Source organism: Callorhinchus milii, unplaced genomic scaffold (genome assembly GCF_018977255.1).
Source record: "Callorhinchus milii isolate IMCB2004 unplaced genomic scaffold, IMCB_Cmil_1.0 Scaffold2, whole genome shotgun sequence".
Taxonomy (NCBI): domain Eukaryota; kingdom Metazoa; phylum Chordata; class Chondrichthyes; order Chimaeriformes; family Callorhinchidae; genus Callorhinchus; species Callorhinchus milii.
This window is the reverse complement of record NW_024704743.1, coordinates 53,945,715-53,966,470: the sequence shown is the minus strand read 5'-3', so window position 1 is coordinate 53,966,470 and position 20,756 is coordinate 53,945,715. Positions and strand designations below refer to the sequence as shown.

At 40.4% G+C, this 20,756-nt stretch overlaps 1 protein-coding gene across 1 annotated transcript in view; it reads left to right on the top strand.

Annotated features, from left to right (window-relative positions):
• The window catches only part of LOC103185013 (dynein axonemal heavy chain 11), a 157,308-nt gene that overhangs the window by 134,748 nt on the left and 1,804 nt on the right, over nt 1–20,756 (top strand). The window contains 9 exon segments of the mRNA XM_042331896.1: nt 988–1,115; nt 1,738–1,965; nt 2,946–3,137; nt 11,150–11,269; nt 13,504–13,746; nt 16,653–16,835; nt 17,939–18,054; nt 19,231–19,343; nt 20,450–20,590. Coding sequence (XP_042187830.1) covers nt 988–1,115; nt 1,738–1,965; nt 2,946–3,137; nt 11,150–11,269; nt 13,504–13,746; nt 16,653–16,835; nt 17,939–18,054; nt 19,231–19,343; nt 20,450–20,590 — 1,464 coding nt within the window.

Sequence of the window (20,756 nt, the reverse complement as noted above, 5' to 3'; positions counted from 1 at the left end):
ACACGCCTGATAATAATCCCTCAAACAAAAAAAACAATAATAATTTGGTTACTTCAATCCACGACTGTTTGTGGGACACTGCTGTGCGCAATAGGCTGCCGCATTTCGTCCACAAATATACAGTCAATTCACTTTACAGTCTATTCGGTGAAGCGCTTTGAGATGTCTCGAAGACGTAAAAAGCACTATATCAAATGCAAGGATTATTATTATATTATTATTATTCACCATTGCTCGAGAAGCAACTGTGAGGGCTCTGCCAGAGGGAATAACTGGGATGAACATCATTCCTGTCCTCCATTCAGAGCATCCACCTCACAGCTATAAGTGAGGCAGCTGGCATACAGCAGCAAGTGGGACTAAACCTGAACCCAACATGTGTGCCTCACTGCTCAGACGTATGGCATGCAAAATATGTGATCTTATGCTAATCCTTGCATTTGCAAGAGAAGGAAGTGTTCACTGGTATCCTGGCCAACAATCTTCGAGATCAAATTGGTCATCCACTTCATGGCTGTTTGTGGTGATGGCCCGGATAATTTGATTTTGCATGATGAAATCCTTGTATGCAATCATTTCAGAAATCCAGGTTCTTTGACCAATGCACAAACAGCCAGATGGTAAGGATTATACTTATCCCATCTTCCCCAAAAGTCAAAGTATCCTAATAATATAGTGGCTGATCTTGTTATGACGCAGTGATTTTGGTCTATAAACTCTTACTCCGCATTATTAAAAAAAGCAGCCTTCCGGGACGTCAAGTCACTGCTGATGTCACTTCCTTCACCAGTAAAATCCTGTATTGACAACATGCAGTTAGGACATTACAAACCAACAAAAATCTCAGGTTAAACACTGCTCCACTTACCAGAATATATGGCACACCAGAGTTCCAAAGGCGGGTTGCTGAAACCTGATCAAGCTTGCCCAGGTTTGAATGCAATTGTGTGATGAAAGACTGTCCCTCATGTATACTTTCCCTCATAGGTAAAAAGCTGGGATTTACCATTGATTCTGGAAAATTCCATAATGTTTCTCTGGGTCAAGGGCAGGAGCAGGTAGCAGAGAAGGCTCTGGAGAAATCCTCAGTGGAAGGTCACTGGGTCATTCTTCAGGTACATTGTAATGATACTACAGCTGTGTAATAAGAGACAAATATGTGCTAGTGTGTAAAATTACCTGCCACGAATAATAGGAAACATTTGTTTTATTAACATCAGTTTTTAAAGTTCCATTAACTGGTCTCTCTTTGAATTAAGCCATAGTTAAGTAGGACAGTCCAATAAAATGTCACATGCTTAGAAAGGTGGGGTCTTGCTGTCTATATGGTGAACAAGAGGGTTTATTCGGCAATGTTTTATTGATTTACTTTGGGGAAGACACATAGCAGTACATAACCCAAATCCTTTAATCCATGGTGTTTTGGTGTAAGTCATTATCTTTCTGAGACGACAACTGACAAAGCAAATAATGGTACACTAAGAAAAGGACAGGAATTGTTTTTAACAACAAAAAACAAGATTACCAAACATGTAGTCACTAGAAAGAGGAGAGTTTCATCCCATCAGCTGGGCTTAACTCTAACTCGGTCCCAGAATTGAGGGACCAATGTCTAAGTTATGTTTAGTCAAATGAGGAGAAGCGTTTAGAATATTATTAATGCAATTATTCGGAAAATCATTTGCAGTGCAAGTTTTAAATTGAAATTATAAGTTGTTTGCGTGCTCTGCCTTTCAGAATGTTCATCTTGTGGTGAAATGGTTGGGAACCTTAGAAAAGCTGCTGGAGCAATACAGTGAGGGCAGTCATCCCGACTACAGAGTGTTCATCAGTGCAGAGCCAGCTTCAACCTCAGAGGAACACATCATTCCCCAAGGAATACTGGAAAGCTCAATCAAAATCACTAATGAGCCACCTAATGGCATGCTGGCCAACCTGCATGCTGCCCTATATAACTTTGACCAGGTGAGAGCCAGAGAATTACACATCTGCAGTCTTGTGCTTTGCACTTGCTATGATAAAAAAATCCTTGCATTTGATGTAGCGCCTTTCACGTTAGAAGGTCGTCTTAAAGCTCTTCAGAGGATTTACTGTAAAGTGTAGTGACTGCGTATTTTGCAGACAAATGTGGCAACTGATTTGTGCACAACAATGTGCATAATGGGACCTCAGTTTAATGTCTGATCTGAAAGCTGGCACATTCAACAGTGCAGCACACCCCCACCATTGAATCAAAGTGGCAGACTAGCTTATGTCAGTTCAGAGTCCCAACATGGGGCTTGAAGCAATGACTTTCTGACTCGGAGACGAGAGTGCTACCAATTGAGTGAGGCAGACACCTGATATCACTACAACAATATTAAGCCAACTTTTTGCTTGGTACAAGACGTTTGTTGTTTTTATTTTAAAAATGCTCTAAGTATATTCAACCAGTAAAAACAGAAAGGAATTAAATCTAACTAAATGCAATTTATGATGTATACAATCAAATAGTCTTATAATGTGAAATGTCTATGTTATTGCTGAAGAAATACAATGGTTACAATAAATGCATGCTCTTTAGAGTAAGAGCAAATGATGGGCGTAGCAGCATCACTGTAATAAAAGCTGAGGTGATGCCAGGATTGAGGCACTGACAGCACTGATGCTCTGCAAACGAAAACTGTCACGTGTTTGTTTTAAGCAGACAGACTGACAGAGAGATCACAAAGTTAAACTGTCCAAATTGAGCCAAATGAGACATTCGGCAAATTAACCTGAATGACCTGATTTGGACTCGTTTTTGCTTGAAATTCACTTTGGCGATATCACCCTTAACCCCTCTACTCCCAATCCTAGTGTGGAATGTCTGCCTTCAAACCCTGTAGCTGTCATGATAATCCTTATGTTTCAAAAAGATTGGCACTGTCATCGGTTCATTGATTCCTTTTGATGTGTTGTTGCAGAATACCCTGGAAATGTGTGCACGGGAGCAGGAGTTCAAGAGCATCCTCTTCTCTCTCTGTTACTTTCATGCCTGTGTGGCAGAGAGGCGCAAGTTTGGCCCACAGGGCTGGAACCGAAGTTATCCTTTCAATATAGGAGATCTCACCATATCTGTCAACGTCCTCTACAATTATCTTGAAGCAAATGCAAAAGTAAGCCATTAAATCTTTATTTTTTTTACACAGCTGGCACAATAATAAGAGGTTTATCTGCGGAATGCATTGTGTAAAGAACAGAAAAATTGTCCTGTGAAGTTTTTATTATGCAAGAAAACATTGGATCGAATGGAACAGAAGCTTCGAAGAGAATGGATCGAGGCTTCTATTTATGTCGCCTCAATAGCAGGGTTGTTTGGCAGTAGGAAGACGTTATTATTTGTTGTAATCCAAATTAGTAAAGAGGGGAATACATTCACCACAGAGGCAGGAATTGTCCTATCCTTTAAGGGGAGAGCTAGGGGTGGGGGAGTGAGGGGGAGAAAGAGAGCAGTGCTCAGGTACTCATAATGCAAACATTTCAACTGTGCCTTTATTGCGTTATCATGTATGTTACTGTTTCATTTTTATGTTATTCTCATTGCAATGTCTCATTGAGTACCATTCCTACCTTGATAGAGCGCTTCACATAATATACTGTAAAGTGTGCACTTTGTGGAAAAATTTAATATTATAGCTGTTTTCTAAACATCAGGGATTTCATACACATCCAAAAACTCCTCCACAACCCCTTTTACTCTCTGGGTTTGGATCCAGAGACAAGCCTGCCTCTGCAGAAAATCCACAGTAAAAAGCAGTTGTCCTTCCTGTCACCGCATTATCCAGTCCCTTAACAGAGTCATAACTCCCGTTGCCTCTGAGGCAAATTTGTCCCTGTCAACAGAATGAAAAGGGTCAACACTGGAGTGTGGACAGGATTAATTAGCGCACCGTGATGTCACATGGCATGGACTCGCACAAAAATGTTTTCTTGATTGCTGCTGAAATTAGGCTATCAGAATCAGGAGAGAAGGCTGCAAACAAAGCCCCCGTCACACATACACACACTATTAATATTGGGCTATTATTTTCTGAGTGACAATTGGGGTAAATAATGTTTAGTGTATTTCACAGTATATTGGACATCGTCAGGTCTTCCCCTCCATCCCCCCACCCCTCCCCGCACAAACACACACACCACACAAGTGCGTAGGCAAAGCAGCAAACCCTCAGTGTCACAGTACTAACTGCAGGAATCATAGTATAAAAGTGACACTAGTCATAGCACTTTATAGTACAGAGCAGAAGTTGCACAGCTAATTTGTGTTTAAGAAAGAAGAATGTATTCAAATCTAGTGAAAATGGATCTTTAGTTAACATTCAGAAAGTGACACAAATTAACAACTCGGCTTTTTTTTAAAGTTGCTTTTTTGTGTAATAATTGGTTTTCATAGTGATTATATACTTGGCTGACAATAGTTTGTGCCTGCCACTACCTTACAATGCTAAATACAAAACATCAGTAATAACACCTGAAATAGATTTAACACTCAAAAAACATTTCCTGTTGAAAGGTGCAAAAAATACTGACACCATAGAATGATCCTTCCAAAAATCTCGGGCATTCAAAACTGTAATTTTGTACTAAATTATTGGCATTGGTTCCAGAATATTGATGACTTGTTTGAAAATATTCAAAGCATTATAGGTAGTCCACAAAAGGCAAAGTTTATTGTTTAATTCACTGCCACTTTTCTTCCAGGAATACCTTCCTTGAAGAAATTCTGCTCTTCGACGTGACTTTTGCTTTTCCCTTCTGTCCTGTTCACCTTCTTTAAAAGTGTTTATACGAGATAAAGTCTTCAATGGTTTCGTTTATTTCAGATTAGAGTGCAGTGGAAACAATTTTGGGTACCCGGCTGTCTGACACATGCAGAAACCTATCATCATGCTTAACAACAACAACAAAATTAAGTGCCCTTTTCACCAGTTAATTCAAAATTCCACCCCCTGTATCCTCACCAGAAGTAAATTCTGCACCCTCATCACCCCAAACTCCACTGGCTCCCTGTAGCAGAACAGATCAATTTCAAGATCTTCACACTCACATACAAATGACTTCATGGCCTGGCACTCTCCTATCTCTCTGACTTGCTTACTCCCACTCTTCTACCAGGCCCACTTTCCTCAGCCCTTGTCCCCACCACTTCACTATCAGCGGTAGGGCTCAGCCACAAACTATGGAACTTCCTGCTTCAATCCATCTACCTTGCCCACTCCTTGTTCGTCTTCAGATCATACCCAAAGACTTCATAAGATGGAATCTCGGTTTAAAGTCTCATCTGAAGAACAGCACCTCCGGCAATGCGGCACCCCCCCAGTACTTCACTGAAGTGTCAGCTTAGATGATGTGATTCCAAGTCCCAACGTGAGGCTTGCATCTACACCTTTCTGACTCAGAAGCAAGAGCGCTACTACCACTGTACCAGTTTGACATACTATGCCTATACGCCACTTAGACATGAAAATTTCCCTGTGTCTGGAATGCAATGCGTGCTCTCCCCCTGGAAGGACACACCCTGCTTACCTAATTCCAGAAAGTATATAACAGGGCTCCACTGTGTATTTTTCTTTTTCAAATATTTGTCCAATAATATGAATAAGTTCTCTTACCTCCCTGATCAGCTGACTCCCTACCAACCTGCCCGCTCCCTCCGTTCAGCGGGCTCCGGCCTGCTCCATGTCTCCCGCCTGACCCGCCCTATCATCGGGGGCCGGGCTTTCAGCCTCTCTGCCCCCACACTCTGGAACTCCATCTCACAGTCCCTTTGCCTCGCTTCCTCCCTTGCCTCCTTCAAGGCCAGTCTCAAAACCCTTCTCTTCGACCGTGCCTTTGGTCTCCCTCCCACCTCTCTGCCCACTCTCATCCCTACACCATCCCTCCCCCATGCCTCGGGCCCCAACACCTGACTGTTCAGCGCTTTGGGACGTCCTCCCAACATGAAAGGTGCTCTATTAATGTAATTTTGTTGTTGTAAGTGAGTTTTTTTTATTGTTAGTATTTTTAGTGCGTGGAATTTAATGCCAAGTGTGGAGTAAGGAAACTTGCCCAACCCTTCGTCCTGCTGGTAATTAAACCCAGGTCTCTCACTTGCGAGGCGAGGGCTGTAACCACTGAGCTACAGGACTCCAAAAAATGATGATTATTTGTGTCAGGTGTCTCAGACAATTGAAAATTGATAATCTTGCATCATGCAGGTTTTTGCAAGACAGGTTGCTTTCTTCCTCTAGAGACACTGGGCACAATTAAGATGGCACTTTGCAATTACTGTCCACCTATCACTGCTTTAGTGTTGGATCTGTCTGTTCCAGTGATATTGTGCCACATGTTCACGGATCAAGTATTTTGAGTGTACAGAGCTCTACAGTAAACCCTGCTATGTATTATTAATGGAGAAATTGTTGCCTTAATAAGAAAACGACTGCAAAGCTAAAACACAACAAGGACCTCAAAAAGGTATCATGTCCCCAGCCATCAAGAGGTGTCAGAAGCTACCCACAGCCATTGTCTGTCCCTCTTGTTTCTCTCTCTCTATTGTTGAGTGATTAATAGAATCAGGAAGGATTTTGTTTTTGTCACATTGCTACGACTAGAAACAAAGAAAATAATTATTGCAAAACAGTATGGTGAAGAATCATCAATATCAAGTGGCCCCAATAGGGACCGTGTGGGTTTGGAACTTTTTTGTTCTATTTCTAATAAGAGGGGTTTGAACTAAAAGTATATTTTGCAACAAACTCATGGCTCTGTTAATGTTATTATAGAGATGGTCACATGAAATAGTAAGGAACATTTTTCTGAGCAAACCAAATCAGTTTACATTCTCTGTATTCATACTGCAATGGGTACAAATCTATGTGATGGTGAAACAACCTCAACCATGAATCAGCTGCCAGACACAGCAATGATTAGCTTTCACTTTAAACTCACAGTATAAAAACCTAGACAACTGGCTGTCAGAGTATCCTATCAGTAGTGGATTACATTGAAAATAGTATTTCCCAACCAGTAAAGATGTACTGTACTCCTTTGGGAAAACCTCAGATGGCTGTGAACTGCTCCGATACACCAAATTTACAGGTCATGGGGTTGTGGTAAAGGAAAAATGCCCTCCATTATGTTAACAAAACAGTGCTACATGTGCATATACAGAGAATTCATTAGGCAGGCAATGAAGCATTGAAAGAAAAGTAATTGGATACAGCATATCTGACAGTTTACAGCATTGCATGAAGAACATCTACAATTAGTTATGATGATGGTAGCTATTTAGGGCATGTCAGATGTACAAATGGCTGTATATTTTTGTGTATTTGTCATTATTATGAGTTTGAAATTCCCTCCTTCCTTTGACTTTCCCAGTTCTGGTACTTTTTATATGTTTTAACAGATGTATATTATTCAGTGAGCCATATTGTGATTGAAATCAAGAGAGATTGAAAGTAATTAAATCTGCCTGAGGACCTTAATGGTTCATGTAATTTGATTCTGGGATGTGAATAAGTAAATAACGCACAGCATCTGAAGTGTAAAAGATTTTTGCACTGATTTGTTTTGAGCAATCGGTATAATTCTAATATTTAATTGAAACAAAGTAGTCAAACAAAATGTAACCTAAGTAGATTTTAATTTGAAAGATAATTAATTTCACAGCTTCCTGGCTTGGTAGTTTGAAACTTTGACACTGAAATCTACCAAGTGGGAATACAGTACTCTATATACTGATATGACCAGAGACTGATAAAAGTGTGTTTTGACAAATTATGTGTCTTACCCAAGTCGCAGCATCAAATGTCCTGAGAGTATTGAATCATTTTGTCCATGAAATCATGCTTTTGCACTTTAAAGGCAAATACATTTTTAATACACAACTTGAATAATCATCTGTTTGCTATACATTTCTGGTTGTGGGTAATAATTGCCTGACTGTAATGAGGAATGAAATATTAATGATTTTGTAATATACACAGATCAACCACACAAATTGGGGTTTAATCATTGTATCAGGAAATCTTGTGCAGAAATGCTCCTGTAGTTTGAAAATAGGGTAATAGAGTATTTATTGATTCTCGGTTTGTCCTCAGCAAGAAGAAACATAAAAAGGCCATGAAAACCAAACATAAGCCTCAAAATATCAAAACAGTAATGTCTTTTTCAGCAAAAAAAAATTTAAGGATACATTTGTTTGTTTGCTTTTAGTTAGTTCCTGTTAGTTGTTGCACACGTTTTACAACAACAACTTGGATTTATATAGCGCCCTCTACGCCGGACGGCGTCTCAGAGCGCTTGTTTAGGATCCCGGGACCGAGCCAGGGGGAGGGTGGGAAGGTGACCAAAGGTGCGGTCGAAAAGAAAGGTCTTCAGCAGAGACCTGAAAGTGGGAAGGGAGGGAGCGAGACGAAGGGAGTGAGGAAGGCAGTTCCAGAGCCTCGGGGCATAGTGGCTGAAGGCATGGCCGCCGAGGGTGGAGCGGAGGACTCGGGGGACAAGGAGGAGGCCAGACCCGGAGGAAAGAAAGCAACGGGTACTGTGCTGAGGAGAGAGGAGGTCAGAGAGGTAGGGGGGTGCAGAGTTTTATTACCAGTTGAACCTTTATTGGCCTATCTAATTGCATGCAGAGGGTGTGTAATATTTTCGTTATTCGACCAAGTTCTAAGAATAAATGTATTTAAACTGATTACCTTATTAAAATAAATATGTCATTACAGTTTCATATCTCAAGGCAGCAGTGAGCTGGTAGGTACAAGGTGAAATGTGTGCATAAGAAGCAGGGCATGTTTAGAATGATAATAACCACTGACCTCACATGTCTTCTAATAACCGTAAATTTGTACTGTTAGAGCAGAATTCATGGTTGTAAAACTGAATCACAGTAATTGTGTACATAGAAATGACTGCTTTATCATTATCAACTTTATCATACTAAAGTTGACTGTTTGCCAGGGAGGTAAGCAGGATCTCGTTGGAGCTGAGCTGGCTCCAGGGTGAAATGCTCAGCAACAGAATATCAGATCAATTCAACCCACTGTGGCGATCTTGTTACCCCAGTTCCTAAGCCAGGATAGGCCACACTACTCCAGGGCACTATAATATGGGCAAGTTTCCCATTCAGCTCCTGTTAATTCTGCAAGCTAAAGCCTTAACAGATAGGATAGTCCTAGCTGGACAAGTGGCAGGAAGCTTACCAGGCAGTGCTCTCAATGACAAGCTATGCAGTTTAGCTGGTTAACCTCGAGCAGTACCCCAACATAAACTATGGGCTCTTGCCAACCTCTTGCACCTAATACTCTCTGGAATTAGGTAAGCATGGTCCACATTCTATTTCAGACACAGCAAAATTTCCATATGTTGGTAGCACACAGATGTGGAAATGTTTGGTTTGGATACTCATAAGCATAGTGATTTCCACATTTGTCAGACATTTGTTGGACAAAAAAAGAAAATGCTAATGCCTCACCCCCCTTTCCCTCTTCTTTCTTTCCTGCTAGCATCCTCTAGAATTAGATTAAATTAAATAAAATTATTTTTTGAATTGCATGCAGAGGGTGTATAATATGATGAGTATTTCTAAATCTTTTTAGGTTAATCACCGAAGCCTTAGCCGGTGCTGGTGATGTCGGGCGTTTCTTTTCTCTATCAATAATTGCAACCAAACATGAATGCAGATTGATAATTTGTCATTGAGTCATTTCACACCAATGAGGGTTTCTCCACTCTACATCAGGAATTTGAACTTATTTAGTCTAAGATGAATATATGTAGTGTGTACTTTTGGAGGTCCTGTACTTCCGATGAGACTTAACCAGGGTTCTGTCTGCTCGTTTTGGTGGCTATTATAGATCCCATGGCTCTATTAAGAAAAGAAGGAAGCTTCTCCTGGTGTAAAATAAAGTTGATCATGGCCAGTTGTACGACATTGCTGCGCACAAATTGGCTGCCACATTTTCCCACAAAACAGTCACAGTCCTTTGAAGCGTTTTGGGATGTCCTCCCGATGTGAGAGTTGCTACACAAAATATAAGCATTATTATTATCAGTGCAACCAAATTGTGCAGGACACAATAACCGCTAGATTGAGTTTAGGGTAAAACATCTGTTCTATTCGGTAATGATGGATATGCGGAGAAGACCATGTTTGATTATCTTGAAAAGTTCTTTTACGTTGATAGAATTAAGAGTGACAGTATGCAAAGGAATTATAGATAAGATGAATTTAGCTTTGATTGCCGATTAAATCTTATTTCAACAACAACAACATGCACTTATATAGCGCTCTCCATTGCAATATAACGTCTCAGAGCACTTTCATCACTAAGTCACAAAGCTGTGTCACAGAGATACCAAAACCTACCTTTTAAGTCACTCATAGCACATTCTGAGAGGTGCCTACATGTTACAGACTATGCTCCAAAGCAGCTTAATCTCAAAGTGGAGTGACTATATTTTGTAGGGAAATGCTGCAGACAATTTGCACACAACAATGTCGCAAAATTGGTGAATGACCAATTTTATCTGAGGTATTATTGGCTAGGACACCTAGAGAAACTCCCTTCTGTTTTGCAATAGTGCCATGGAGCTTTCACAGGCACCTACCTGGACAGGCAGACAGGACCTTAATTTAACATTTTATCTGAATGACAGCATCTCTGACAGTATAGCACTCCCCCAGCACTGGACTTGGCCTCAGGCAAGTTGTGATTTCAAAAAGTCTTAACATGGGACCAGAACCTTCTGACTTAGAGGCAAGAGTGCTACCAACAGAGCCAGGCAGATACACAAGTACCTCACCCGATAACCTTTATCTCAGTGGTAATCTTGGTAACTCAAATTAACATACATTCAAACAAAAAACTTGATGCAGAAACAAGAGCTGCTGAAAATATTAATTTAAAAAAAGTGTATGAAGGAACCTTTAGAATAAATTTTAGTCTGATAGAAATCAATAAAGAAAGCTTATAGAGGTGCTGAACTTGCCTTTAAGGAGACAGCCTACACTTATTGATAATCTTTAATATTTGTGGAAATCATCATCCCTCATAATTTACCCTATTGATATTTAATGAAGAAAAGTCACAAGTCACATTCTTTTGAGAATTGAGATGATCCAAGTATTTTCTTATTGCTCTAGGTGCCTTGGGAGGACCTGCGTTATCTCTTTGGGGAGATCATGTATGGGGGACACATTACTGATGACTGGGACAGGAGGCTATGCCGTAGCTACTTAGAAGAATTCATGCATCCAGACATGGTAAGTACTATAACTTATATTTCTATAATTTGTATATCTAAGTACTAGATGTATTTAAGGGAAAGCTAGATAGGTACATGAGGGAGAAACGAATAGAAGGTTATGCTTGAAGGCTTATTTGAAGAAGGGCAGGAGGAGGCTCATGTGGAGCATAAACACCGGCATAGACCAATGGGCCTAATGTTTCTGTGCTATATATTCTAATGTATTCTAATTTGTTTAAATGTTTCTTAACCATACTTTTTGTCTGAGGGCATGCATATATCCACCCTCTTCTCTCTCTCTCTCTGTTCATAGCCTCCCAGACTTGCACATCTTATTCCTTTTTGACTGGCTGTACAGCTTGCTTCTAGATCAGTGCTTCTGTTTGTAATGCCAGAGTCCAGGAGAAACTTTATATCTATTGCAGTTTACCTATTGTAGATGCCCAGTCTCCTCTTGGGCCTGCAGCAATCTCAGTTACATATTAGGGCTTTTTCTTTTGTAACACTTACAGTCTAGTGACAGCCACCCAGCAAGAACTCCTCCTCAAAAGGCCAGTGGCAGGACCAGGAAGGACAGACCAGTCACGGGGGCAAGGAATTAACCCTGCAAGCCAAAGCCCTAATGGATAGGGTGGTCTTAGTTCAACAAGCAGCTGGAAAGTTTACCAGACAGAAATATCAATGGCAAGTTATGTGGCTTTGGCTGGTTAGACTCCAGCAGTGCTCCCAATGCACATTTTGAGGTCCCCAAACCTTGGCTCTTGCCAACCTGCGCCTAATACTTTCCGGAATTAGGTGAGCAGGTTGCATCCCTCCAGGGAGAGAGTGCGCATTCCATTCCAACAATCTACCGCTGCGATTTCCACGTGTAGGTGGGATGCATGAAAATCTCAATACTCTTAAGCCTGGTGATGGGTTTCCGCATGTGTCAGACGCCTGACTGACCAAAAAAATGTGCCTCTACACGGGAGTAGAGGGGAGAAAAGAAGCAGTGAGAAATTCAAATGTGTATGTGCACACGTCTCCCCCCCTCTCCGTTTTTAACAATAAAAATAATCATCACCTTCAGTATTATTTAGGAATGTTGACAACCCTGTGTTCTCTCTATTACATTATGGCGTGTACAGTAATAATGAACAGACAGCTGGTAGCAAGCTGTAGCTTGCTTGAAAGATTCAACCTGTTGTTCTTCAATCAAGCCCTTTCTTAATTCACAAGCTGACTGATTCTCTTGCATGTCCATTATTGTTTTCGTCTCTTTCATTCTTTCAATTGTAAAAAGAAAAGTTGCAATGGTATTCAGCAGTGCAAGCCTTGGATTTAAGCCCAGGTGACTAATAATGATTTCTGAAGAGATCTGCACCATCTTTGTATTTCTGGTATTTTATGTGGAATGTTACTGGGCAAAATAGTCTAACCTTATTCAGAGAAAAGAGTAAACCCTATTTAAAGCACTGATAGGAAAGGACTGTTAACTGATGATAGCTGACCACTTGGAAAATATTTCTACTTGTGGAAATGGAGATAGAATTTCTGATCTGATATGATCTAAACTAATTTTTAATATCACCGGTTTAGTGTGATGAACGACCTTCAGGCTCCAGACCAGAATTTATAGGGCTTTTGGTGCCCTCTACTGAGAAATCTGAAGAAATGCATCACAGTTGTTTAAAATATGTTTGTGTTACTAGATTACTTGGTGTTTGTGTTACTAGATTACTTGGTTTAATGATTTGTAGGTGTGGCACAGACTGAGAGTTGGTTGCAGGAGTCGTATCTTCCACATATCACTGGTTCTGTCCATCTAGCTGGACCTCAAATTTTCAATTCATGGCATAAAATCCCTGAAAGTTATCCCCAAACATGTTTTTAATTTGAAAGATTTATTTTTAGAATATGTTACATTAATATCACTAATTTAACAAAATGTAATTGCATTATTCAAACACCTAATATTGATTAAATGATTTGAGTAAAACATTATCCCTTCAATTGTTTTCATTTATATACGTCAAAGCAGCTTACTCGAGATGTAAATCATCTTCTTTGAGCGTGATGCTTATTAAATGATACAAAATAATATTTCATTCGCAATGAATGTCCAGTTTGGCTGATGAACAGTACTATTCACATTTCATGCACCACTGATTTTCAGCCTTCCAAGTAATCCTGGAATTAATGTATAACGTATCTATTGTTCATCAAACTGCTGGTTGGGTACAAATATATTTGATTTTTGTTGTTATGTAGTTTGAAGGAGAGCTTACACTGGCACCAGGTTTTACAGCTCCTCCCAACATGGACTATGTTGGCTACCATAGATACATTGATGAAATCCTTCCTCCAGAGAGTCCTGTTCTTTATGGCCTGCATTCTAATGCTGAAATTGAATTCCTCACGGTGACTTCAGATCAACTCTTTCGAACACTTCTGGATTTGCAGCCGAGAGATTCATCTGTCGGAGAGGGATCTGCGCAAACAACAGAGGAGAAGGTCAGGATGACTGTACCAGGACACTAGACTCATTAAAAATCAACTTGATGTTGTGATGGAATGGGGAACGATAGGGTGGGCTTTCTGGAAGGATAAGATTATATGGACCAACGGACCTTCTCCATCCAAACCAATCTTGTGATTAAATTTCCCTCGCGGTGGAGGATTGATCTCACTTTATGTATTAATTTAGAATCAGTACACTATGTTAATTGACAAAACATATGTGACTCCAAAGTTATTATAATAATAATAATCCTTACATTTGATATAGCGCCTTCGTGTCTGTGAAACTCAAAGTGCCTCCCAGGATATACCGTCAAGTGCTGTGCCTGTGAATTTTGCGACTGAAACAGGGAAGCTAATTTGTGCAGAGCAATGTTCCATAAATAGCCATGAAGTGAATGACCAGCTTTATCTGGGGTATTGTTGGCCAGGAGAACTCCCTTTTTTTTGAGTCGTAAAATGGGATCTTTAATGTCCATCTGAACAGGCAGAAGGGACAATGGTTTAATGTCATGTCCAAAGAACGGCACCTCTAACAATCCACAATGCACAGCACTGCACTAGTGTCAACGTAGACAATGAGTTCAAAGTCCCGACATGGAGCTTGAGCCAACATCTTTCTGAGTCAGAGGCAACAGTGCTACCAACTGAGCCAGGCAGACACAAGCCCATTTGAGAGTGAAATCAGGAAGCATTTTTTCACTCAAAGGGTGGTAGAAATCTGGAATTCTCTCCCCAAAAAGGCCAATGGTGCTGGATCCATCCACACCTTCAAGAGTGAGGTTGATAGATTTTTGGTAGGTCAGGATATCAGGGATATGGGGAGAAAGTGGGAAATTGGAATTGAAAATTAGTTGAGGTACAGATCAGCCATAATCTAATTAAATGGCAAAAGAGGCTTGAAGGGCTGAATGGCCTCCTCCTGTTCCTATGAGTCATGTTAAAAGAACCAGTTTCTTTCAGTTAATTCTCACTCAGCCGATCATTACCAGTGATCTTTGGGGGAATCTGTTTATTGACAATATTTGCCTATGTCGCCTATGGTTTTTGAACATAAATATAGATGCAGCTGCTTAGAGGAGCCTAATCGGATGTGCCACCAGACATTCGAATTCTGTACTGCTCTGGGAACAGTTGCAATCCTTCGATCCATTGATGCCGTCAGGTTCCTGATGAGTGTTGATGATGGCCGTTAGCACCCACTGTAGCACCTAACTGTCTGATGGACGGGCACAGATTAGCAATCGGTATCGCGTAATGTCTCTGAGCATAAAATCATTAGCAAAATTGCCACAGTGATCAGTCATTTGGAATAAGTCCAGAAGAACAGAGTGCCCTACATAATGACAATAGCAAGAACAAAGTGTGATTTCTCTATTTTCACTCTGCTTTAATTTTATGTTTTTTAATCTTAATTACTCATTAAACATCAGTCATTGTTCACCCTGTACAGCACTAGAGTGTGTGGTGTTATACGTCACAGGAGATTGATACAAGTGCAACACACTGCAATTGTGTGCATTTAGGCCCCCTTTTTTAGCAATAAGTTGTCAAGGGAATCAAGCTACGTGATTCTTTCAGGAAAATCAGATTCTTTGAGGATTGCTTTCTGCTTGTCAGTAAAGTTACTGATCTTCGCTCCAGGTTGCTCATAAATGTACCAAGACACAGAATAATCCCCATTGTATGTGTACATTGGCAGATGTGACTGAAATGTTTGTATGTGAGAGAAAGATGCTAAGTCTTTCTTTTGTGGAGTCCTGTAGCTCAGTGGTTAGAGCACTCACTTTGCAAGTGAGAGACCTGAGTTCAATTCCAGGCAGAGGGCGAAACCTTGGCCAAGTTTCCTTACTCCACACACCTAATAATAATCCCTCCAAAACCAAAAACAATAATAAATTGGTCATTTTCAATCCATATGACTGTTTGTGGGACATTGCTGTGCGCAATTGGCTGCCGCGTTCGCCCACAAATATACAGTCAATTCACTTTACAGTGTGTTCTGTGAAGCGCTTTGGGAAGTCCTCCCGAAGTGAAAAGCGCTATATCAAATGCAAGGATTATTATTATTATTATAAGTATCATAGCTTGGAGATAGGAAAGGTTAGAAGAATTAGACAGACCAGCCAGCCTGGTTGATTTGGTAGGCCATGATAGTGACTGGGAGCAGAAACAATGTAGAAACTGAGATTCTTCCCACCCAGCTCATGTTAACCCTGCGAGCCAAAGCCCTAACAAATAGTGTTGTCCTAGCTGGATAAGCAGCACAAAAAAGACAGTGCTTTCAATAATTGGCAAGCTACGCAGTATTAGCAGATTAAACCCCAGCAGTCCCACAATGGACTCCGATGAGTCCCCAAATCTTGGTTCTTGTCAGGGAGATAATGTGAATTCTATTCCAGTACACAGCAATTCCCACGTGTAAGGGGAATGCATGGAACTCTCAAGTCTGATTTGGATAGTCGTAAGCCTGATGATGGCTTTCATTTGGTGGAGACCTGTAGCTTAGTGGTTAGAGCACTCACCTCGTAAGCGAGAGGACCTGAATTTGATTCCTGGGCAGAGTTAGGGTTAAACAGTACGGATTTCAGTCTAAAGGGTGTGGGGAAAATACAGGAGATGGGCTTAAATGGATGTCTCTTTCAGAGTTCCAGCACAGACATGAAGGGCTGAATAGCTTCTTTCTGTGCTGCAAAAATATTGATGGCTCTATGGTATATTGCACCATTTCGTTTTTGAATCTGATTTACTTGCAACTTAAAAAAGCGTGTTCATGTAGTCTAATTTTAGATGCTTTATAGTCTTCGAAACGTGTAATTTAACGTATAGATTTCAGTCATTTATATGTTTCTGGTTTGGGCCAAAATTTTACGGATACACTAACCTGTTTTTTTTTTTAGGTGAAGACTATTCTGGATGATATTGTAGAGAAACTTCCAGAAGAATTTAACATGGTAGAAATTATGGCTAAGACAGCCGAGCGCACTCCTTATGTTCTTGTTTGTTTCCAAGAGTGTGAACGCATGAACATACTTACACGAGAGATTCGGAGATCACTTAAGGAATTGGATCTTGGTCTGAAGGTAAAACAATGTTATATGTACTGGAGGCCTGAAATACAGTTCTGAAAAGTTTGAATAGGATCTTTAACATTCACCTGAAGAACAGGTACTTGAGTTAAAGTCTTATTCAAAAAATGGCACCTCCAAACAATACAGCACTCCCCCAGCACTGTCACGAGGTGTCAGCCTGAACGATGATCTCAAGTCCCATTAAATAGTGGGATACAACATGGAAACAGTCCACTCAACCCAACCAGTCCATGCTCGTGTTTATACTGCACATGAGCCTCCACCCTCTTATTCCCCTCTCTTATACGGCTAAATTCCCCTCTTGCTCATGTATGCCTCAAGTTTCCTCTTGAATAGATTGATGCTTTTTGCTTCAAATACTATGTTCAGCATTGAGTTCCACATTCTCACTACCCTCTGCGTGAAAAAAGTCACCCTAAACTATTAGATAATAATAATAAAAATAAGTTACTTTTGGTAAAGCACCTTTCAAGTCAGGAGGATATCTGAAAGCACTTTACAGGAAATACTGTAAACTTAAGTGTAGTGACTGTATTTTCTGGGTGAACAAAGCAACTAACTTGTACACATCAGTGCCCCACAAACAGCGGTGAAGTGAATGGCTACTTTTTTTTATTTTGAAGAATTGTTGGCCAGGACACAGGGAGAAACATCTTTCTCTTCAATCATTGGATCTTTAACATCTACTTGAACAGGCAGACAGGACCTCGGTTTAATGTCTCATCTGAAGGATGATACCACTAACAATGCAGCACTCCCCCAGCACTTCATTGGAGTGTCATCTTAGATGATATGAGTTCCAATTCCTAACGTGCGGCTTGAACTCGCAACCTTGTGACCCAGAGGGGAGAGTGCTACCAACTGAGCCAGATTGACACCTTAAGGAGCAGAAGGAGCCTTTGTAGATGTTTTAAAATAGCCAAAACAGTCAGCAGAAACAGACAGGATCCTGACAGGCGAGGGAGTAGAAGGATACAGACATGTAACTAAAGCAGGATACAGTTGTCTGTGTAAATCAAGTTCAGAAAGCTTGGATGACCTGGCTGTTTTTTTCCCTTTCCTATCATATTTATTCTTGTTTATATTCTTTGCAGGGTGAACTGACTGTCTCAGCTGAAATGGAAGATTTGCAGTCAGCACTGTACTATGACAAAGTCCCAGAGATCTGGACTCGCCTGGCGTATCCATCCTCCTGTGGCTTGGCACAGTGGTAAGAGATATTAATGTAGTGTTTTTTAAATAGATAATTGAACTGCTGTGAAAATTTCATTTATAACTTCACAATCGGGTCTGCTAAGGTTCAGTTGGTAAAGATGTTGCCATACAGCAGTACAGAGAAGGAAGATCCCAGGTTAGATACACAAAGTATCTGATTGAGTTTTAATTTTATTTCTCCTACGTTTATCTCTTCTTTGAGATAACGACCAAAAGTGCTAGAAAAGTAACCAGGGAGAGAACTTCCAATTTGTTCTTCATTCTGTGAAGTGCTTTGAGACATTCTGCTGATGTGACAGGTGCTCTTTTAAATGTAAATTGTATTGCGTCCTCAGAGGAGCAGGATAATAATAATAATAATGCTTATATAATATATAATGTATATAAAATCCTTGCATTTGATGTACATGTCATTGAGACGTCTCAACGCCTTCACAGGATTTTACTGCACAATGTGGTAACTGTGTCTGACAAACAGCCATGAAGTGAGTGACCAATTTTATTACAGGGATTGTTGGTTCAGAACTGGGGGAAACTCCCTTCTCTTTTTGAATATTGCCACCAGATCTTCAACCAAAACAGGCAGACGAGGCCTCGGTTTAACATCTCGTCTGAAGGATGGCACCTCTGACAATGCAGCACACCCTCAGCAATAGATTGGAATGTCAGCCATAAAATAATAATCTTTGCATTTGATTTAGCGCCTTATCACGTCTTTACGACGTCTCAAAGTGCTTCACAGAATATAGTGTAAAGTGAATTGACTATATATTTAGTGGGCGAAATGCCTAGATTGTGAAGTAAAAGTCCTAACATGGAACTTGAACCCACAAACATCTGACTCAGAAGCAAAAGTGAGCATGGCTGACACCAATCTTGCATTTGATATTGCACCTTATCACATCGTTAAAACGCCTCAAAGTACTTCATGCAATTCAAAATATAAAGGATATTGATTGGGCATTTGTAAGCAAATGTGGCATCCAGTTTGTGCAAACAGTGTCCGACAAACAGCCATGAAGTTAATGACCGATTTTAGTAATATTTGAAAAGGATAGACAAATTAAGGCATGTTGAGTTTATTCCAATCCAAATGATTATAGTGACTTAATTGCGCACATTCAAGTATGTGTTTTCGTTGCATCTTACTGTATTTTTCTTTGTTTCACAGGTTCTGTGATGTTCTTTTGCGTTGTCGTGAACTTGACACTTGGACTCATGATCTTGGCCTTCCTGCTGTTGTCTGGCTTTCTGGATTTTTTAATCCTCAGTCTTTTCTTACTGGTAAGTCACAAAATGTATCCAAAAAGTGCACTTAGCTTTAGTTAAGATATATCCGTCTGAAACTGGGAGATTCACCGTTATGACAGGTAAGAAAGCAGAATAGGATCTTATCTTAATTGACTCATGTGAGTGTGGGACTCATTGCTTTCCGTATCAAAACAGTGTGAGACAGCAAGAAACAAGGTGTTCAGTACGCTGGGCTACATTGTCAAATCAATTCAATTCATATCCCCAGAACTCACACTCAAGCTGAATACAACAACAACTTGCACTTATTTAGCGCCCCTCATGCAGGGAAGGGTCCCAGAGCACTTATATCATGCCAGGTATCAGGTCATACCTAGATTGCTGCATCGAGATTTGGTTGCTGCTATTCCTGAACCTGAAACCAAACTCCAGATCCAATAGCTACCTTTGCTACTAGTCAAAACACTGAAGCAACAATGAAGAAGAAACTGAAGTAGCGTTGATCGGATCACTGGCTGAGATAGATGGTTCCACACAGACCAGGAATTGACACTCAACCTTCCATTAGTAGCTTTCTCATGTTTGAGTCAGAAATCTGCAGGTTCAAACCCCATGGCTGAGCTGGATCTAAGGCTAAGGCTGACACTCCAGTGCAGTGTTGGAGGACCACTGTATTATTGCAGGTACTAGCCTTCGATGAGATATTAAACCAAGGTTCAATCGATCTGTTCTTCCATCCGATAGTCCTCCAGATTAACTGGTTATTCATCAATGTATTTGAGTAAACTTGAAACGTACATGGAGAAGGGAATTAAGAGGGGTATAGGTGAGAGGAATAGGAGGGTTGGCGGTTTGTGTAGAGTATAAACACCAGCACAGGCTAGTTGGGTCGACTTAACTATTTTTGTGCCCTGTAAAACTATGTGTGTTTTCTATTCAAGCTTTATGGCTATTTGTAGGCACAAAATGGCTGTTGCATTGCCTGCAAAATTTGTTGCACTGACAGTAATTAAACATGAAATGCTTTGTGCATAATTAAAAAAATCCAAGTGGTCTCTTTCAAAAATGTGGGCTTTGGGGGAGTAAAATCCCAAGTGTATAAAAATGACTGTATGAACTGACATGCTGGCATTCTTCAGCAATCATGCAGAGCATGGCACGCAAGAATGAATGGCCTTTGGATAAGATGTGTCTGACTGTGGATGTCACAAAGAAAACCAAAGAAGATTACAGCCACCCACCCAGAGAAGGAGCCTACATTCATGGACTCTTCGTGGAAGGTGAAAACACATTTCTGCACATTTCCAACTGGGCAAAATTAACACATAAAATGATTTTCCAATGATTCTGGATAAAGCATTGGGAAGAAAGTGCACTTTTCTCTTATTGATTTTTCATCGTCTAACCGAGAGATATTTTCTTTATTGAAGATGCTATTTAGTTCAT